This window comes from Melopsittacus undulatus, chromosome 6 (assembly GCF_012275295.1).
Source record: "Melopsittacus undulatus isolate bMelUnd1 chromosome 6, bMelUnd1.mat.Z, whole genome shotgun sequence".
Classification (NCBI taxonomy): domain Eukaryota; kingdom Metazoa; phylum Chordata; class Aves; order Psittaciformes; family Psittaculidae; genus Melopsittacus; species Melopsittacus undulatus.
In genome coordinates, this window is record NC_047532.1 from 81,218,851 (window position 1) to 81,237,531 (window position 18,681).

General features: G+C 44.3%; 1 protein-coding gene across 1 annotated transcript; it reads left to right on the forward strand.

Moving 5' to 3' along the window:
* Positions 1-490: 490 nt before the first annotated feature.
* POF1B (POF1B actin binding protein) lies at positions 491-18,503 on the forward strand. Its single transcript, XM_034063531.1, has 15 exons — positions 491-995; positions 6,441-6,479; positions 6,911-7,012; positions 7,831-8,046; positions 9,336-9,466; positions 10,507-10,534; positions 11,498-11,572; positions 13,540-13,632; positions 14,464-14,577; positions 14,745-14,897; positions 15,017-15,127; positions 15,726-15,854; positions 16,124-16,197; positions 16,554-16,668; positions 18,420-18,503. The coding sequence occupies exons 1-15, from the start codon at positions 549-551 to the stop codon at positions 18,423-18,425; spliced, it is 1,833 nt and encodes a 610-aa protein (XP_033919422.1). The 5' UTR covers positions 491-548; the 3' UTR covers positions 18,426-18,503.
* Positions 18,504-18,681: the final 178 nt, after the last annotated feature.

Consider the following 18,681-nt stretch of genomic DNA (forward strand, 5'->3'; position numbering starts at 1 on the left):
CGCAGAGTTTGCTGCACGGGGGGGAAGGCGAGGGAGGGCTCCTGCAGATGCAAAGTGCTCTGCGGGTAAGTTCACAACCTCCTGCCAAGTCTTTGAGTAATTGAGTAGCAGATAACTATGTATTTACACTTCCGCTACACACGCTGTAAACACATTCATAACAACAGCCTTTCTTACACTGCGTTGCACTGTATTTTCCCCTACTTTCTCCATTAGCGCGGTTCCATCACGGTGCTGCACCCGAAGCTGGAACCCAGGGCGGCATCTGCTCCTCCAAGCCCTTCTCCAGGCAGGACCCGAAGGCGGCAGAGGAAGGCTCAAAGCAGCCGCGGGACCCCTGCTGCCACCTCGGGCTGGGCGAGAGGCTTCCCCCGCTCCCGGCCCGCCCGGTGCGCTCCGGTCTGGCCGCCTGCCCGGCGAGGGGGCGGCGGCCGCGGGCCGTGCACCGGAGGTGTGTCCTGCCCTAGGCGCGGCTCCCGCAGGTACTAATCACGGCGCTGCCCGGCTCCCCCTGCACTGCCGCCCGCTGCCCGGGGCCCGCGGCCGGGATGTACGGGGGGCAGCAGCAGCTGCAGCCCCTCACGCTGCCCCCGCCCCTCCAGCAGCAGCAGCAGCAGCAGCACCAGCACCACTACTACCGGCGCCAGCAGCACTACAGCACGCTCCCCGCCGCCCGACGGCCCCTCTCCTGCCCGGAGCCGCTGCCCCGGCCCCTGCCCTGCCGGGACCCACCGCCCTGCCCGGAGCCACCGCCGCCGCCGCGGCCGCCGCCGTGCCGGGACCCGCCGCCCTGCCCCGAGCCTCAGCGGCCGCTGCCGTGCCTCGATCCCCCGGCCCACCAGCAGCAGGACAGCGGTGTGGCGTATGACCGGGTGAGGACCTACGGCCCCGGCTGCCGGAGGGTGAGCACGTCCTGCTCCTCCCGGGCGGCCTCGCCGCTGGAGTGCTCGCACGGATACCAGCAGGTCATCGCCGGCTGCGACACACCGCAACAGGTACAGCGTGCCCCGACAGGCATCCCTTACCCTGCTGCGCCGGTGGCCCGTTCCCCCCGGGGTGCTGTGAAGCCAAAGCCAGGCCAGGGGTGCACCGGAGGCCCCGGGCCGTGATCCAGACACCTGTGTGCCGGCGGGGAGGCCGCGGGGCTCTGGGGTGCTGCCTGCCAAGAAGGGTCGGGACGAGCCCGCTGGGGAGGGAGGTGAGGCCAGGCCGTGCAGGGTCTGCCCTCAGATGGAGCAGGGTGCGGAACGGCCTCTCCTCCGCCTCGGCTGCGGCCGGGAGGCTCGGCCTCGGCCCCGCTGCCCTGAGGGTATGGCCAGGCCCGGCAGCAGAACGGGTCATACCCGGACCTCCCCGGGGCCTTGCCTTCAGCCGTGCGGATCCTGCCTGACCGTGCCCCGGTGTGTGCTTAGGGACCCACGGGCTCCGCAGAACTTACCCAGAGGCCCGGCCCCATGCAGCGGGGCGGATGAGAGCAGGGAAGGTCCCATCTGGGAGCGGGCAGCGAGAGAATTGGCTCCTGCCTCAGGCGAGCGAGGAAAGCTTCCCACAGCCATAACCCGTTTGAATCTAGAGCTCTTAACATGAATGTCCCTTTAAATTTCTCCCTTCCAGTTTGATTGTCAGTCCCGTATTTGTTTCCTGTTTGGCAAGTCCAGTTCGCATTTACTTTTTCATTTGAACCCTCAAACACCTTATTCTCTTGCGATTTTCCCCCCCATTTTGTCAGTGGGATGCTAACACTGAGGCCTGTGCTGCTGCTCCTGCAGGCTGGCTACTGCTGTTCCACTGACGGGATGTGCAGAGAGCCACTTACTTGGTGCTACTTGTGTAAATATGGTTGTGTTTGAATCAGTGATGCTAATAACCTATGCGACTGTGCAGGTAGGAAGTATGAAAGTTCATTTAACTTTGATTTAAGTCTGCACAATGTAGTTCAGCAGGTTTGGTGCTGGGTGCATGTTCAAGGAATGGCTTGAAGGTATTAATGGAATTTAATGTAATTTTAATGTGTGTGATTTGGTATCAGATCTAAATCTTAAAAGTAAAACTAGAAACCAGTAACTTAAGAACTGCTTTAAGTATAAAACCAGAAAAGATCAGAATTTATTCTTACACCATTTTTTCCTCTCGTGCATCAGTCAGTAGAAGTGGGGTTGGTGTTGTACTCGTTGTATTCAATGTGGCAACACGTTTGTTTCAGGTTAAACTCTCATTTCATTTTCTTTCCTGTGGTATAAGAATATTTCTCTATGAAAAAGAACAGGGATTAAGGCCAGTCAAAATCAGATATCTTGTCAAAGCCATATTTGTGTAGTTCAAGGGCTGCCTGCCTCTTAGGATGCCTTCTGTAGGTTCTGGAAAGTGAGCCACTTCACTAATTGCTTTATATAGAGTTGTATATGACAGACACAGCCCTGCTGTGTCAAAGCTGCTAATCCCTCTTCTGCAAGATGCAGGGCAGGAGTGTAAACACTGGTCTCTCACCTCCCAGATAAGTGATCTGCTCAACTAGGCTAGATGATAGTCTGAATTGCATTCAATTAATTAAATATTCATTAGAATAAATACTGCAGTCCCAGGCTTCCTCTACTTATCTAAGTACGTGAACAATATGATTATAGCCTCAACTGCTGTCTCTGCTCTATGAAGTATGTTTCATTTTCAGCATCTGTTTTAGTCACTGAATCCATTAAGTCGTGCTAATGACTAATAATTTGCTGAAGTGTTTTGCTGGATTAGACTTTAAAGACAAAAGAGGGTGTAGTTAGATCAGGCTGTGGGTTGCAGTTTTAATGGTGGAGAGGGAAGGTGCCTCATAGAGATTATTAGGAAGCTATTAAAGGAGAAAACAGTAGCAAACAGGGAAGTTGGCTGGGAGTAGGTAAGTTGCACACTTGGTGCTGAATGGGAGTTGTCAGAAAGAAGGGCAGGGAGGAGCACAAGAAGCTTCAGGTGCCCTTTGAGCACATCACGAATAGCTGCATAAACTGAATAACATGATGGTACCAGACTCGCACACAGGTTTAAGTGAACACTAGGATTCTCAGTTTATGGCAGCCTAGAGCTGTAGTTTCAGCTTGTTACTGTTGATAAGGCAAAGAGCAACCTTTGAGCAATATTTAATTTACTTTTGCAGGGCTTTTGTAGATTAATGATTACAAATGTCTACATCACTGTTGATATGCTGTTTTATTTAGTCATATGGTGTGTTCTGGTGTGCTTGTGTACATCTGTATAAGGTAGAGGGAGGGAAGATTTGAAACTGGCATGTGCATACAGTACATGATTGTATTTTTTGTAGCAGGATTCAGTTTTCTTTACTTTTTTGGTCTAACTTGGTTTTATCCTTGACGTAGAAGCCAAATGCTGTTCCCAGCCATGACAAGCTTCATCTGGAGTAATTCACGGCAATTTTTTTCTCTCATCTGCTTGATCTAAGTGAGGAATGTTGTTTAGAATAAATTCTCCTCTAGTATGGCTCACCCATATGAACCTTTCACTGTGGTCATCAAAGATGAGCTATGAAATGGCACACACAAGATGTCTGCTGTCAGTGCAGAGGGCAGAAGCCTGAAAGCCTTCGTAGGAGTTGTCTACCCATGTGAGAAAATCTGTGAGCAACATCTTTTCCTGGCTGGGCTCTGTTCTGTGAAGGGCTCTCACCTCCCGCTGTGGAAATGGTATAATATTAACCAGCTTGTAAGATCTGTATTGTTGGAAACAGCCCTCAAAGGTAACCTGCCATTTCCCTATTTCAGCTGCCAAATGTGACTCATAAATTCTGATGGGATTGCTTGTAATTAACAAGACAATATGTTATGGGTGAAAGGTTTGGACGTGGATTAAATTGTCACCTTAATCGCTGGTTGTCTGAAGCTAAGGGGAACTTGTTGAAATACGAGTTAGTACACTGATCTGGTTTTGTATAAAATGTGCACACAATAACTGGATAAATCTATGGAATGCTTGTTTTAAAATTGAAATATCTTGTTTAAAAATCTTCAAGACTAGCTAAAATTGTCATTAAAGTATTTAATTGTTATTAAAGTTTTGAAATTATCCTTATAGACATAGGCCCAAATCAACCGGTCAGGCTGTTGAAAAGCCCAAACCCAGTCACTGCTGAAATTGACAGCAGCACTGTTATGCTGGGCTCTCCCCTTTACAATCCCAGCCTCCTCTTCCTTCTCCCAGCTGCACAACATCGCATCTCTATAATGTAGTAGGGAACTTGAGAGCAGCCTGAACTGTGCCCCTTGGGAACGATGGAAAAATGGAAACAGCCTGAGATCATCTTCAATGGCAGTGCACCTCCTGCAGCACACTCACTGCTCCGAAGGCCTCAGAGGTGGCATCTCCTGGTGAGGAGCAAGGGACTGTGTGTGGGTACTTCAGGCTGGCACAGTCACAGGGTTTCTGGCTTCTCGGTTCCCTTCCAGCCTGTGCAAGTCCAGCCTGCTTGGCTGGTACAGGAGGAAGGGCAGGTAAATCCCTGTTTGTGAGGGAGCAAGGGAGATGTATCTGCATCAAAGTCCTTTGGAAATGAAAGAGTTTGGATATCTTAAAAATAAGCATGATTTTATCCAAGCAAAACATTTGTAGGTCCTATATAATATTCCATATATGATTAGACTGTCCTTTTGAATATTATAAAAGTATGTAATATATAACTTAAAATGCTCTGGTCTTCTCAGTTCTGAATGTATTCCTCTGAGAACACATAGGTAACTAGATAAAACAGCTTTACACATTATCCTCTCTAAACTAGACGGTGTGAGTTACGTATTCCAAAGCCCTGTGGCAGCAGGATTTGGTTCAGGCAGGTTTGTCCAACTTTTCAGTAGATTGAAGATTTGTCTTTTGATTTCATGCACAGTGCTCATCCAGTTTTCATGTGCCAGATCATAGTAGTCAACTCTGAATAAGAACTATTACCACTGTCTCACGATGCTCATGTCATAGCACAGTGCCTTCTGTGAAACTGATGCGAAGGAACTTCCAGTGGGCATTCATTCTTCTTAAGTGTTTTACATTTTAGCTCTAATCTTGTAGGTGTCTCACTGATGTAGGGGTTGGGACGTATGTTTTACACCTCCCTGATGTTTCTTTTTGGTGTTATGTCCTGATACAGAGAGTTCTGCTGGTGTTGGTTCCTTCCCTTGACAGACCCACCTCAGGTACATGGTGTCTTGGAGAGGCAGTGAGCAGCTTTCCAAGTTCTCTGCAGCAGTTACGTGTTGAGATTTCTCAATTACTGTGATTGCTGCTGAAACAGTTTCTTTTCCACTTTGATTTCTCTCCCTGGTGCTGTTATGATTCACTCTTGGGAGATTGGGAAACCCGCTTCAGGCTTCCTAAACTGCAGCAGTTCACAGCTGGGAACTTGACCTACTTCTGAGCTGCTCTTTCCCAGTTAGTGTCTCTGAGACTGAACTGCAGCAATATAAACTTCCCAAGCACTGCCCACAGGTTAAGGGAAGAAATTATTGTTATGAAAATTGGAAGTTTGTACTGTGGGAAAGAATAACTGTGGTTGAACTAACAAATGGCCCATTGTTAGATTAGATTCAGTGGGAATTTTGCTTCCTTGGATGAAGAACTAGATGTGGGGGTGTCAAGCAATGTGCACAATTTGGTACAACGTGGTAGTTGACAAAATAGAAGACAGTGTCTGTGATTGTTTGTAGCCAGTGCTGGGGGAAAAAGTGTCAAAATCTATTTGAAAATGAACCAAACTGCTGTCACTTACAGATCCCTGTAATGGAAAAAGACATATTTCATTTGATTGAAGAATGTGCAAAATGTTCCATGTGGGCATCTTCTTTTTCATAGGTGTCAATTGTGGTGTTTTGTGAGCACTTATAGAAACAACTGCCAGTGCTGGCTGCATTTGGTGGTGACCGATGGGATGTGTTAGCAGTGCCTCAGCCTTTTCAATTTGGTGTTTAAGCAAAATACAGATTTTCTTCCATTGGTGAAATAACAGAAAGAGTATTTAAGGTGTGCATCCATTTATAGCAGCTGACCTTGGTATGTAGCAATAAAGACTGTCAGTAAAAGGCAGTGGCTGTGGAACAGGGACATGAGATTCTTGAAGACCTAGTCCAGTATGCCAGCTTTGATTTGTCTCCTGTTCTGGTGGCACTTAGGAAAAATAAGGACTTAGCCCCTCAAACCTGCAGAGAGATGAGTGAGAAAAACCAGACTCTTAAAACTGAGAGTAACAGGTTGTGTACTGCCACACTGTATATGGCCTGCTTCCTTTAAAACATTTCTAGGCAATTTCGGCCACTGGATCTCAATGTGTTTATAGCAGTAAACACAGATGACAGTATTCATGTTACTGTGGAATCCACATAAGCCTGAGCTCTGAGCATAAAGAGGTTTTAGAGGTTAAAGTGCAGTCATCACTGAATCTTTGATTTTCTTTCTCACAGGGCACTTTTCGAAGGATTATTATTGAGAATCCTGACCAGGTAAGAAGACTGTTTCATGCTGGAGTTCTACTTGTGTATCTCTTCCTTCCTTAACCTCCCTGATCTGGTGAAGTGCTCAGCTACCTCCATCAGGGGATGCTAAATATGTTGAAATACATGGCCCATACCTCTGATGGTGAGAGATTAAATTATAGGGATTGAAAATACTACAGAATTGCTAGTCAGGCTTCCGAAGTGTCAGCAGTGAAGTCTCTATTAACGTGCTTCAGTAATGTTGCTAGCGGAGATGAGTTTCTGAGTGTTTCTACTATGCTTATTTCAAACATTGCCTAGGTGGAAGCACAGTCACTTTGTTTCCAAATGGACATACACTCAAATGTACAAAATCCCTTCTCACGTTTTAGTCAAAATTGCATTAATCCTGAATTTTCTGTTTGACATATATGAACGTTTTAAAAACTGTTTTACAGGAGCCATTATCCCCATTTCTTAGAGGGGCAAATTTCTGTCCTGGAAATAATGTCATCTATGAAAAGACAATAAGAAAATATGAGCTATTAAATCCCCTCCAGGTAAGCTGGTTGTTTATATTATCTGTTGCAAAAGAAAACTGTGCTGGTAGCAGGAACGTGATGCTTCTGGGATGGGGCTTTTTTGGGGTGGTTTTGCTTGGGTTTTTTTTTTTCCTTGTTGAAGTCTAGGGCACATTCTCAAAGCAAATGAAGCAGTTTCTGTAAGGAGAGCAGGAGTTGGAGCATTGCTGTGTTTTTAGTAGGAATTGATTATTTCAGACGAACAACGAAAACTGCTGTTGTACCTCCTGTACTGTCAGTCTTTATCTGAATATTGACTGGGAGTTTCTTGCAGTAGCTCCACAAAAGAACAAAAATAAACCACAAAAAAGAACTGAAAATACACATTATTTGTTATTTGGTTTTACTCATTCTTAAAAAATGTGTATTTGGCAAAGCTGTCTGAAATTTCATCTTAGACCAACTGGAGTTCTCTTTCTAATCTCTGAACTATTCAATGAAACAGGATGTGTGTTCTAAAGTAAATAACAGAGGTCCTGCTTGCCTGAACATGTTAAGAGTAACAACACAGTGAAACAACATAGGAGAAGTCTTGTGCTTTTCATTTGCAGCTACTAACATTTGAGGAGTTGGTGAATTACTGGTTGTAATTCACCAGTTCTGTTACAATGAAAACGTGAGGCAAACTCATGTTCAGCTAGGAAAAAAAGCACCTTTATCAGGCTTATTAAAATATGTGAAGCTGTCATTAGTCCTTCCATGCAAACCCACATTTCATTCATTTATATATTCACACGAAGCTTCCATGTGATGAAGACAATGCCCATCAGCTTAAACCAATCCATTCTTGTTTCCAGGAGAAGCAGTATCAGTTCTCCCGTCAATGCCAGAGTCCCCAGCAAGTGGAGCAGTGCCAGGCTGCCCAGCCCTGCCAGTACTCTGAGCAGTCCCAGGTCACTCACCAGTGCCAGCAAACACAGACCAGCAGCCCTTGTGAAGTAATTCCAGTCTCTGTCAGTGATGACTGCAGAGGAAACACAGTGAGGAGGGTGACAGTGCAAACCTGTGAGCCGGTAAGAATCACTTGCTGAATGTTCACAGTATGTTTTTGTTTTGCATGAAGAGTATAAAACTTTACAGATACATAAAATTGCTAATCTCCAATCTCAGAAGCTTTTGTTCATAGGGTAATTAAGCACCATATACCCATTGTAAGTGAACAGCAGAGTTTGTGTGCTTGTTACAGGTAACTTTGTTGTACACTGTGGTTGCAGGTGTTGTCTGGAAATGTCCAAGGCTTTGATAGATGATAAGAGGAAAAAAAAGGCTGTTTTAAGTGTTTTGTCTGTTTCTTGTTGGCACCTAGCTGTGCTTAGGAGTATTGACTGATCATCATTCTGTGGTCCTTTAACTCTGTTAAGTCTTGCTGGTTTGGGTGTTTTCTTTATCTGAGAGTGTTACCCATTAATTTAGTCAGGTTTCATCAGTCCCTGTACAACAAAGACTGAATAATGTAAGGCTTAAGCCTCTAGTTTTGGAGAAAAAAGTACATTAGTTTACAAACTTGACATACAGCAATTCAGGATTGTTTTCTACCTAAACTGATCAGTAAGGACTTCAAATATATTTTAGTTTGCTTTACAAGTATTTCACACAGATTCCTTGTAAGCACAAAATTACCTTCCTCTGCCTTTCATTTTGCATGAGGTTGCAAGTTCTGGAGTTTCTAAGGGCTGCAGCAGGCTTGCTATACATGGGTACTGTTATTTCAGTTGGGAAGGAAGTGTAGCAGTCTTTCCTACTCAATAAATGGGTGGCAAGACAAACATACTTGGTGACCTCAGCACTAAACCTCTGCGGAATCTTCCATAGCCAGATACTCCCATAAGCCAACTTAGATACACTCAGTTCTGGTCGCTCCTGGAATCCTTTTACTGTTCACATACATTAACATTTGGACTGTGGCAATACAAATACCATTTGTGCAGTGGGGAGTCTGGCACCCAGCTGAGTTTATCTGGGTGCTGCCCACAGGCGTTCATCCACTGCAGCCAGGGAAGCATGTATATTAATGAGATTTCCTAATTCTCAGCACTTTCCATATTAGCATAATGATGACACTGCTGCAGAAGATTCCACTCTGCGTATTTGTTGGTGTTGTAAAGGAAGCTATTTGTTTCTGTAGAGCTCGCTGGAAATCAGGAGACATGGAAGACTCAATACCAAGGAAAAGAACAGTGTAAACCGATTGAGAATTAAGAGCAAACAAAACTGAACCCATCATACCTGTAGCATGTTCATGTTCAGCTTTCATCCCAAGGAAGGGGACTCAGTTGTGACCTTTTTGCATATCTCCTGGCAGGTGAATTGTGCTCAGGAAAATAATGACCAGCTGGACTGCCGCTACTTTGGTGAGCTCCTGGCTGAGCTGCACCGCAAGACCAACGACCTGCACAGTTGTTTACTGCAGCATGTGGAAAAGATAGGAGGAAGGTATTGGCATTATATCTGTTCTGTTATTCCCCTGTTCCCGAGATCCTACCATTGCACAGCTGAGAGGACAGTATTGTTTGCAAATTGTGGGGTTTTTTCTTCCCTGATGAGTAGAATTGACTGTATTTCACACACTCATCTAATTTGCTGAGAAACTGAGGACATAGAAATGCTGTAAGCCCAGTAAATGTATTGAATTTGATGCTTTTCCCAATTGGTTAGACTAACAGGCAATAAGAATTATGCACAACTGTTTGTACATAGAGCAAACAAGTATACTTACAGCATTCTCTCACATACGTTTAATCATACAATTCCATTCCTGCATCCTGGAGAAACAACCCAAATGTCCAGATTGCCATTTCCTTTGCTGTGCCATGTTATGTTACAGCATGGATTATAAGGCAGTCACTGTAAGGCATAAAGCCAGTATCTTTATGCAAATTAAACAGGTATTCTGCAGAGCCCTGCACATTGTCTTTTAAAAGAAACACAATGTCACACAGCCAGTAATCTGAGTCTGCACCAAGTTCTTACCTCTCCCTCACAACTGCTGGTTCATTCTTCCCCTCACTCCCACTCTTGTTTGGTGTTTTCCAAGGTCACTTAAATAAGAAGAGTGGTCCCCTAGCAGGGGAAGAGTGGAATTTAAGCCACACACATGCCCTGACACTGCAATGTAAACAGTTCAGGCATGTCAGTAAGTTGCAGCATAGTTCTGGGTAAACCATTACCCAGCCAATTTAAGACTATAATGGGATTAACTGAACACAAATGGGACAACTACCCAGAGAAAGGAGGTATCTTGTGTTAACTGTACTGCTGTTAGTAGTCCAGTCTCCTCAGATAGTTCTATGTGGAGTTAGCCACCTCATGTTGCCTAACACCTTAGGAGGAAGGTAACAGCTTTTAATCTGGCAAAGAACCTTCTTTTGTCTGTATTTTAAAGATAATCCTTGTACAGTTGTGAATGTGGACTTGAATATATGTCTCAAGAAGCTTTCTGTTAATTGGTGCCTTGGATTTTGTCTGTTTTACAGGAACCATGACATTGAATTTACATGTCAGGTAAGCATCAGGCATGCTCTTGGCAAGCCTCTTTCTGACAGTGTTAAAAGCAGTAGTGTGGATCTTGAAGCAAATTAGGCCCAGCCAGTTTAAATGAAGGATGCTGGTCTTTGTCAGTTAATGATCCCTGCTTGTTAATAACATTCAGAGTCTGAATCCTACAGCGAGGCACATATCTGAAAATGTGATAACACTGCAACTCTGGTAATTTGCATTATTCCAGTATGAGAGTCAAATTCTGAAGTCTTTCCTGTTGTGCCTAATGGTTTCATTGTAAAACAAATTCTCACAGCCACACGTATTTTCACTACATGTGTTTTGCAAAGCAGCTTTCACTCTCTTGCCAGTAAAGCTGCAGTTCAGGAACACGCGCTGCCTTGCTCTGCAAGGAGTGAAGACAGTGCCTCTCACAGGAACGAGAGGAATGTGAGCTGCCAGAACAGGCTTCCCATCTGCAGCAAGCTTCCTTTTACCAGTCAGGCCAGGACAGACTCATCGGCACCTCTGTTATGTCGTTAAAGGCATTGTGTGCATGGCAGAAACACTTGTCTAGGATGAAATCATATGAAGCAGTGTCTCCTGTGACAGGCCGCTCATCTTTTCTTCATTGACAGTCTGTGCAGGAGAAACTGAGGTTTGCTCCTGTCCTCAACTGCTGGGAGTTCTGTTCAGTGTCACCTTGTACTTCTGGAGAGGGTTATTTTGAATGCTGCTCTTAAAGTACATCCCTTAGTGATTTGAATGTGTGCTGCATGTATCACTTCATCTCGGTTTGATCTGCCACACATACATATAGCTTTAGACATTTTCTGTATACACTTTGATCTATTTTCGTTCTTATTTGCCTTGTACTAAAGATGTTTTTCATAGAAGAGCTGTGTAATTAATGAAGAACCCACATTGTGATCTTACAGGCAAAATTCTTAATCAAGATGTCTCCCCTTTCTTCCCTTCTTTGCTTAGGCTGAAGATATTGAAGAACTAATTCCCAAAGGACTGTCTGAGGCAACAAAGCAGCAGATTCGTTATCTCCTCCAGGTACATGAGTGGGGTGGAGGGTGTGTATGGACGTCTATAGTAACTTGAAACAATAGAAGTTGGCTTACACATACCAGGGACTTTGTGTGTAACACACTTAACTCTCTATTCTGCTTATTCACTTTTTCCTAGTGTAAAGAGCACAGAATCATACAGGTGGCTTCAAGTGATGTTGTAGCAGTTGGTTCCACAGACTACTTGCATATTTTAAACTGATCTTTACTGGTGCTTTCTTCCAGTTTCACTGGAAACCATCTTGGCTTTTGATCAGTCATAGGAGAACACAGACCTTTAATCTTTTAGTTGTTTATTACTGCTTTACTTTAAAAGCTAAAGTAGGTGCTTTACTGAACGTTGTACTTGGTATCGGTTGCCAGCTACATACAATGCTTGTAACTCAGGTCTCATCTCTTACGTAAATCCTGGTTAAAAACCCTCTAACAGAGCACATTGTGCTGAGGCACACTTATGACATGAAGTAGCAAACCAGAACTCCTTCTGGCTTGGTTACATCTATAAAGGCTTTTGTTTCTTCAGATCTTATTCTTTAGCTGCCTAACCATTACCTGCCTTTGTGATCACCAGCCACATTAAGGCAGGCAGATGGGTTCTGGTAATGGCTGTTTGTTTGTTGCCTCCTATCACTGTAGTACTCTACAGTATGGTTTTTAGTACAACACTGCAGGTGTGTTTATACCCGGCCTCCCTGAGGTAAAGGGGATGTGTGCTCTGGATTCACATCCAAGAAGGATTCTGAGCTCTGTCAGACTGCTCAGGGAATGATTGTGTGAGGTATGCCCAGAAGCTTGTGTCTAGGAGCACACAGAATTTCACTGTAGGAGTACATGAATTTATCAACCTCTAGCACTTACTAATTGCTGAGTGGGGGCTTCCTGATACTTTATATAGCCTGAACTCAACCATTTTGACTTAATTTCTTCTTCTAGTCTACTCTTAGAGTGTATTTTACAATAAAACCAACTAAACTGTAAGTCAGAGCTGAAGTTCCATTATCATTAAACCCCAAACAAATGGGTGGATTACACTGGAAATGTTATGTTTGACACTTCAGTCACATCACTAGGGATGTGGGGATAAAAAAGTAGGATGTGGGCTCATCACTGTATTGATGGAGATCTTGATAGCTCTCCTCAGCCCAAATGATCACCAGATGAAGTGAAGGGAGAGTCAGAGGAAGGGAAACAGGCAGGAAGGTTTTACTGTTGTCCAGGTAGTAGAAAAATCATTTGTTTGCATGGAATATTCAGCCCTTCCGGATGAGTCAAAGCTTGAGGAATTCCTTTGTGTGTTCTTTCAAAACCTGTTATTATTCTTTCAAATATCAGAAGTGTGTCAGAAACACAACTGTTTGTGTTTTAACTTGAATCAATACACAGCTGTTTACGTGCATGGAGAGAACATCCAGGAACAGGGTTAGGCTGCTGTGCACAATTGTCCTTCTTCATCCGGTCACCTCCTTGATCTTTGGGATCTGTTTCCTTTCGAAGGGAGCAGTTGGTTGTATGGCTTTTATTTAAGTGTTGTACAGTTTTAACTAAATCCTCTTGCCCCTGGCTGCAAGTGCTTGGCCACATCTCGGGTGCTGCTGCTTCCTCTGCACCTTCTCAGGTGGGGTAGAGCACTACTGCTGCTTTCTTAGCATCAGTCACAAATGAGTGTGCAGTGTAACACGTTTGTGTTTCCCAGTGTTGCTGTACAGATGCAGTTCTTTACTCTCGTGTTCCTTCCATTTTAAAAACGTTACCCTGGGTTACAAGGCAGCAGTGTAAAACCTGTGCCCTTTGCACAACAAACTGCATGAAAATGGGCTGCTTTGTAGAAGCTGGGGGCACGCTGCTGTAGCTCCAAGAGTAGTTGTTTTCATCTGTGTAACATCTTCTGTTCTACCACTTGTCAAGCATACTATAAACAAAGCTTATCCATTAATTCCCTTTTCCCCCTCCTAGATGAGAGTCACATCAGATAAATCTTTGAGACTTGTGCTTTCCACTTTCAAGAATCTACGTGAAGAGCTTTGCCACCTGCAGGATGACTTGGGGGTAAGGCACTTTTGGAAATGGCTGATTCATTATTGGGCTTGCAAGACTCGCTCAGTGGATGGGGTGGATTGCTTTCTAGCAGTGGTCTTCGGCTGATCAGTTTGAAGCCTAAACCCACCAAATACTTTCAAAGAAAGGACCCTGCTGAGTGAAATTAGATTTAAAGCTCTGAATTGGCACCCAGCACACTGGTGGTGTAATGGAACTATAGTTTTACTTTAGACCTGGGCAAGGGATGTGCACCAAGTGGCTATTTACTAGTGCTGTTCCAGGAATCAGGGGACTTCAGTTCCATTCAGCTGCATTTCCCACTTTATCAGAAAGCATTAACAGCTCCAGTGGTTCACCTGGGTACAGGCTTCCTACCTGGAAGCTGGAGCTCTATGGCCACACATACAGTAGACAGTAGATCATTGCTGTTAGGAAAGCAGAAACATTTCCCACACCAGCCCAAGTACTTGGCCCCACTGGAAACATGGAAATGCCAAGTTTAGGGAGGGGAGAGGGAGTTTTAACTGTTACCTGTAACAGAGGACAAGGAGTTTGTTCAGTGAAGTGGTTGTGGATTGGGGTTTTCCATTGGTTTCTGTTATTCTGTAAATAACTGAGTAATTCTGTCTGGGGCAGACTGAAAGAGCAGGGTTCAGGATCCCAGTGCTTACCACAGCACATAGCCAGCTACTACAAGTGTGTAATGTACTTAAAACCCCCATTGTTTCAAGAAAATGGAGTATTTTCCTAGTTCCCAATTGCTCAGTATGTTCCACTTTGAATACAGGAGAAGTTTACTAAATAATTACAGCTATTGACATAAATGCTTTTGTCTTGCAGAAGTTAGAAAATGACAATGTGTTACTTAAGAAGGATTTGGCTTTTAAAGATTGTCAAGTAAAAGAGTATGAAACTATGCTGGCTTCTCTGAGAGAGAATAATCGTCAGCAGCAGGTAAGTCTAAACCCATATTTTCAGTGTCATTAGTCAGCTAAAAACTAGTCAGTGTTTGGCTTTTGAGCATTCTAAGTAATTGCTGCCTGGTACCTGTTAGGGTGTGCATGTCATCTGGTACTTCCTTAAGGAACACTATGCCCTCATCCCATTTCTGTGCTTTCCAGCAAGAACTCAGAGAGAGTACTGCTAAGTGTCGCTCTCTGGAGGAACAGCTCCTCTGCCTTCGGCTCAATGAGGGAGAAAAGGATTGTCAGCTAAAGGAGCTGCAGTTCTGCAAGCGTGCCTTGGAGCAGGAGATTCAGAGCCTCAGGCTGCAGGTAACAGGCTCATTTGTTCTGTGTCCAGCAGCTGTTATTCACAGGTGCAGATGCACTAATATAGGAAAATTAAAGATAAAAGCTCTCTTTAAAATGAAATACAATCTCATTTTCTGCAGGCCTGCTCTAATCCAACCCTGCAGACCACCACGGATGAACTCTCCAGCCGTTACGTAGAGATGATCAATAACTTGAGGGAGGATAAAGATCGTGAGATCCGCAGCCTTAGGGTAAGTTCTCTAACTTGGCGCGTGTGTGTTCCTCCCCCTGTACACCTGGAATTGAACAGCTTCACTTTCAATAAAGGAATGGGGAAAATCAACCAGGTACCTTCTGGTTCAGCAATTCCTTTATACACACTCATGACAGTTCAGGAACCCTTATGGTTCACATCAAACTGTGATGTAAAAATCAATACAGTTTCTTAGGTGTAGAAAACAGGGATTAATCAGATAGGAAGGATTGCCAAAAGAGACATTTTGAGTGTCCTGATAAAGTAAGACACTAAAGAAGAGACACCCAACAGAAAACAAAACTCCCAGTCAAAACCATAAGTAGGAAGAGTCTCTCACTGAAGTCCTTACAGTAATAATTTACCACCCTGGCAGCCAGTTCCACTTGTTTAGTGCTGTATAAACCCCAGTTATAAGGCTGTTAAACTCATACTGGGTAGAACTCAGTCAACAGTTTCTGGATTTACTGTGCAGCTCAGCATTCTCACTTGACAATCTCTGGTTCTTACTGTTCATGGAGTTGATGAAAACTATACACCCGGTGCCCTGCAAGGAGCCACAAACACCTGACTGTCTCTCAACACGTGTTTTGCAGTCTCAGTTATGCCAATTCCAGCAAGACATATCAAGGAGAGAAGGAAGCAACAGTGACTTGCAAATACGGTTGCATGAACTGACATCGATGTTGGAGGAGAAAGAGGCTTTTATTAAACAACAGCAAGAGGTGAAATAACACAAGATTTCTCTTATAACAATTTCTGTATTTAAGCTTTTGCTTACTGCATAGGTGGAAACATGCCAGAAGTCACTAGTGCTCTCCTGCTTCAGGAATTGGGGTTAGGATACTTATTGCTGTTCCTGTGCCAGCCTTTTGGCAGGACAGACATGTCTGATTGCTCTTTGAGCTGAATATCTGCAAATTCTTTGTTGTGACTTTAGGGAATACGTCAGGAAACATGACTGCATCTGAATGTTTACTTTTGGCTTTCTCAGGACCTCTTCAGACTGAAGCATGAGAAGTTATCCGGCAGTCAGTCCCCTGCTGTAACTGCTGTCATCACTAAGAAGTAATGTAGCTATTAATGTTTCTTAAAAAGACCTCCTTTTGATTTTCCCTTGTGGACCCTCCATTACCTGTTATTCCTGCAAATGGCTTAATAGTGCCTATTCACCTTGAAGAGGGAAAAGTTGAGCTAGGCTTTCCTCTCTCCAGGGAGCATTCCATACTAAGCACTGCAAGAGCAATTGGAGGGGTGGCCAGCACATTAAAGCAATGTTTAAATGCCTGTATTGGCAGTTTAGTTACTAGTGGCACTCGGGTGGGATGTGGGACTGGAAGCCCAACATGACACAGTCAGAGTCTGTGATTCAGATGTGGACATGTGGATTGTGGTTCACAGGTTTGCAACTCTTATCCTCACAGGTACAGGAATCAGTATCCTATTCTGGGACTCCTGTCTGATGACTACAAGGTTACATCACCTGTCAATAAATCACAAACTATTGTCATTGAGAGGACAGGAGAGATATGGAAACATGTAAGTTTACCTGGAGATTGCCTGTTTGGTCTGAAATTCTTAAGTATTCAATTTAACTGCAGAGAAAGTATCAGCCAAAACTGTGACATCCAAGTCAACTGAACTTGGGTAATTAAAGACCAGGAACTGCCCTGTCTATTGCAAGGAGGCAGTAATTGGTGGGTGGGGTATAAATAAAACAACCTTTGGTTGTTTTCTTGGACACGTAATACCTGTAACAAAGGCAGCAGCCCTGCCCCGCACCAAGCTCTGCACTCGCACGAGGAAGCCTTCGGGCATTGCAGTACCAGGAAGTTGGTTAGGTAGGAGCTTCTTCCGTGTTGTGATGGGCAGTACTCTTCTGAATAATGAGTACTAATGACTCCACACTATTATTAAAACATGTTAAGCACCATATCCCTGAAACCTGCATTGAGACAGGGCCATGACTATCCCAGGGAATGTGGAAGAATGAATTGCTCCTTGAAAAGTCACCAAAGACAGAAAACAGGACTGCTGAAGCTGTTTATGTTACAGGGCACAAGGTCCTCATGCCAAGTCTCAGTACAAGGTAGAGGATTGAGCAGGATCAATGTGGGCAGCTCCCAACCACGTGTGTGATCAGTGGAGTCTGATGATGCTGTCTATAGGCACAGTATAGTAGAGCAGCACCAATCCATATGGAAAGTACCTCTGAGGGTGGGAAACCACCAAGAAAAGGACAATTATATGGGGAAACCACCAAGAAAAAGACAATTATATGAGCACATGAAGGGTAAAACATCTGGCATGTTCTAAAAGGATACATTACCTGAAGTAGGGTTAAGAAAACAAAAGGCAGAGGTAACTGGCAAGCAGCAGTTTTAGAACTGATTTAAAACTCATCCACCTGCATTGCAACCTAATGAAATGCAAAGGAATTCAACATTAGTTAAAGAAGTTACAAAAGTAAAGCCCAACCCGCTGCCTTGAAAAGTTAGTCAGACTTTCCATTATCAAAAATGGCAAAGATGAGCACAGTTGGCAGTTGAGATCAGTATCATTAATGAGAACTGTTGTATTTTAAGTTTCCCAAGGTCTCTATCAATCACTACTGCAAGTTTCAGCTGAAATGAAATTCCTTTGCTGCAAGATAAACTTGCTGAGTTATACAAGTGCCAGTTCTGCCTTTCCTCCAAGCCTCACACGTCCTTTTGCCGTGTTTATGTACCGTCAGCCAGATCTGTCTATCTGCATTCGTTACTGAACCAGAGCACTGATTGGTATCTGAGTGCTGTGGGGTTGTGCTGAAAGCACGTGGCTGGTACATGATACCATCCTCCCCACAGTGTTAGTTACCAGGCTCAGTCCTTCTACACACTTGGGTGAAAATACTTTTAACATGGATCCTACTTACAGCAGAGAAACTTTTAGGGTGGAAGTTCTCCAGTACCTGCTCTTCAGGTGCCCAACACCTTCCTGTTCGTGGTTGTCTTCCCAAACTGCTGTTCCTGGTTGGTGCTTACTCAGATGGTGAATCCTGACTGTTCTGATGCCAGCTCCTCGCTGAACAAAACTGCTTCCAGCTTAATGACACAACTTTGTCCTTGTGTCTGGGAGCAGGGGTTTGTGAAGGAAGAAAGGCTTGGTGGGCCCTTGAGACACTTCAGAAGTCAGGCTGTTAGAGAGCAGAAACACTTCATTAAATGACAGGCTTTACAGACCATACAGTTTTGTTTATACACAGAAATAAATCTGTGTATTTTTTCTAACAAACTGCTTATTTCTGTCAGGAATGAGAGGTCTCCAGGCCATCAGAGCTGCTCAGAGGAGTCTACAATGACTTAAAGCTGCTTTATTTTCTGCTATTCTGCATCCCAAAAAAGTTCAGTCTGATAGTGGGAAAGGCTGGGGAACATGCCAAGGACGCGGAAGCATGAAGATGATGGAGAACACTGCCTTGTCATGCACGGTTACCTGTGTCTGTAGTCTGCCACCACCACCTGCGTACAGATGCTGCTGGTACTTCTTCACACACGTTTATGACACAGAAGA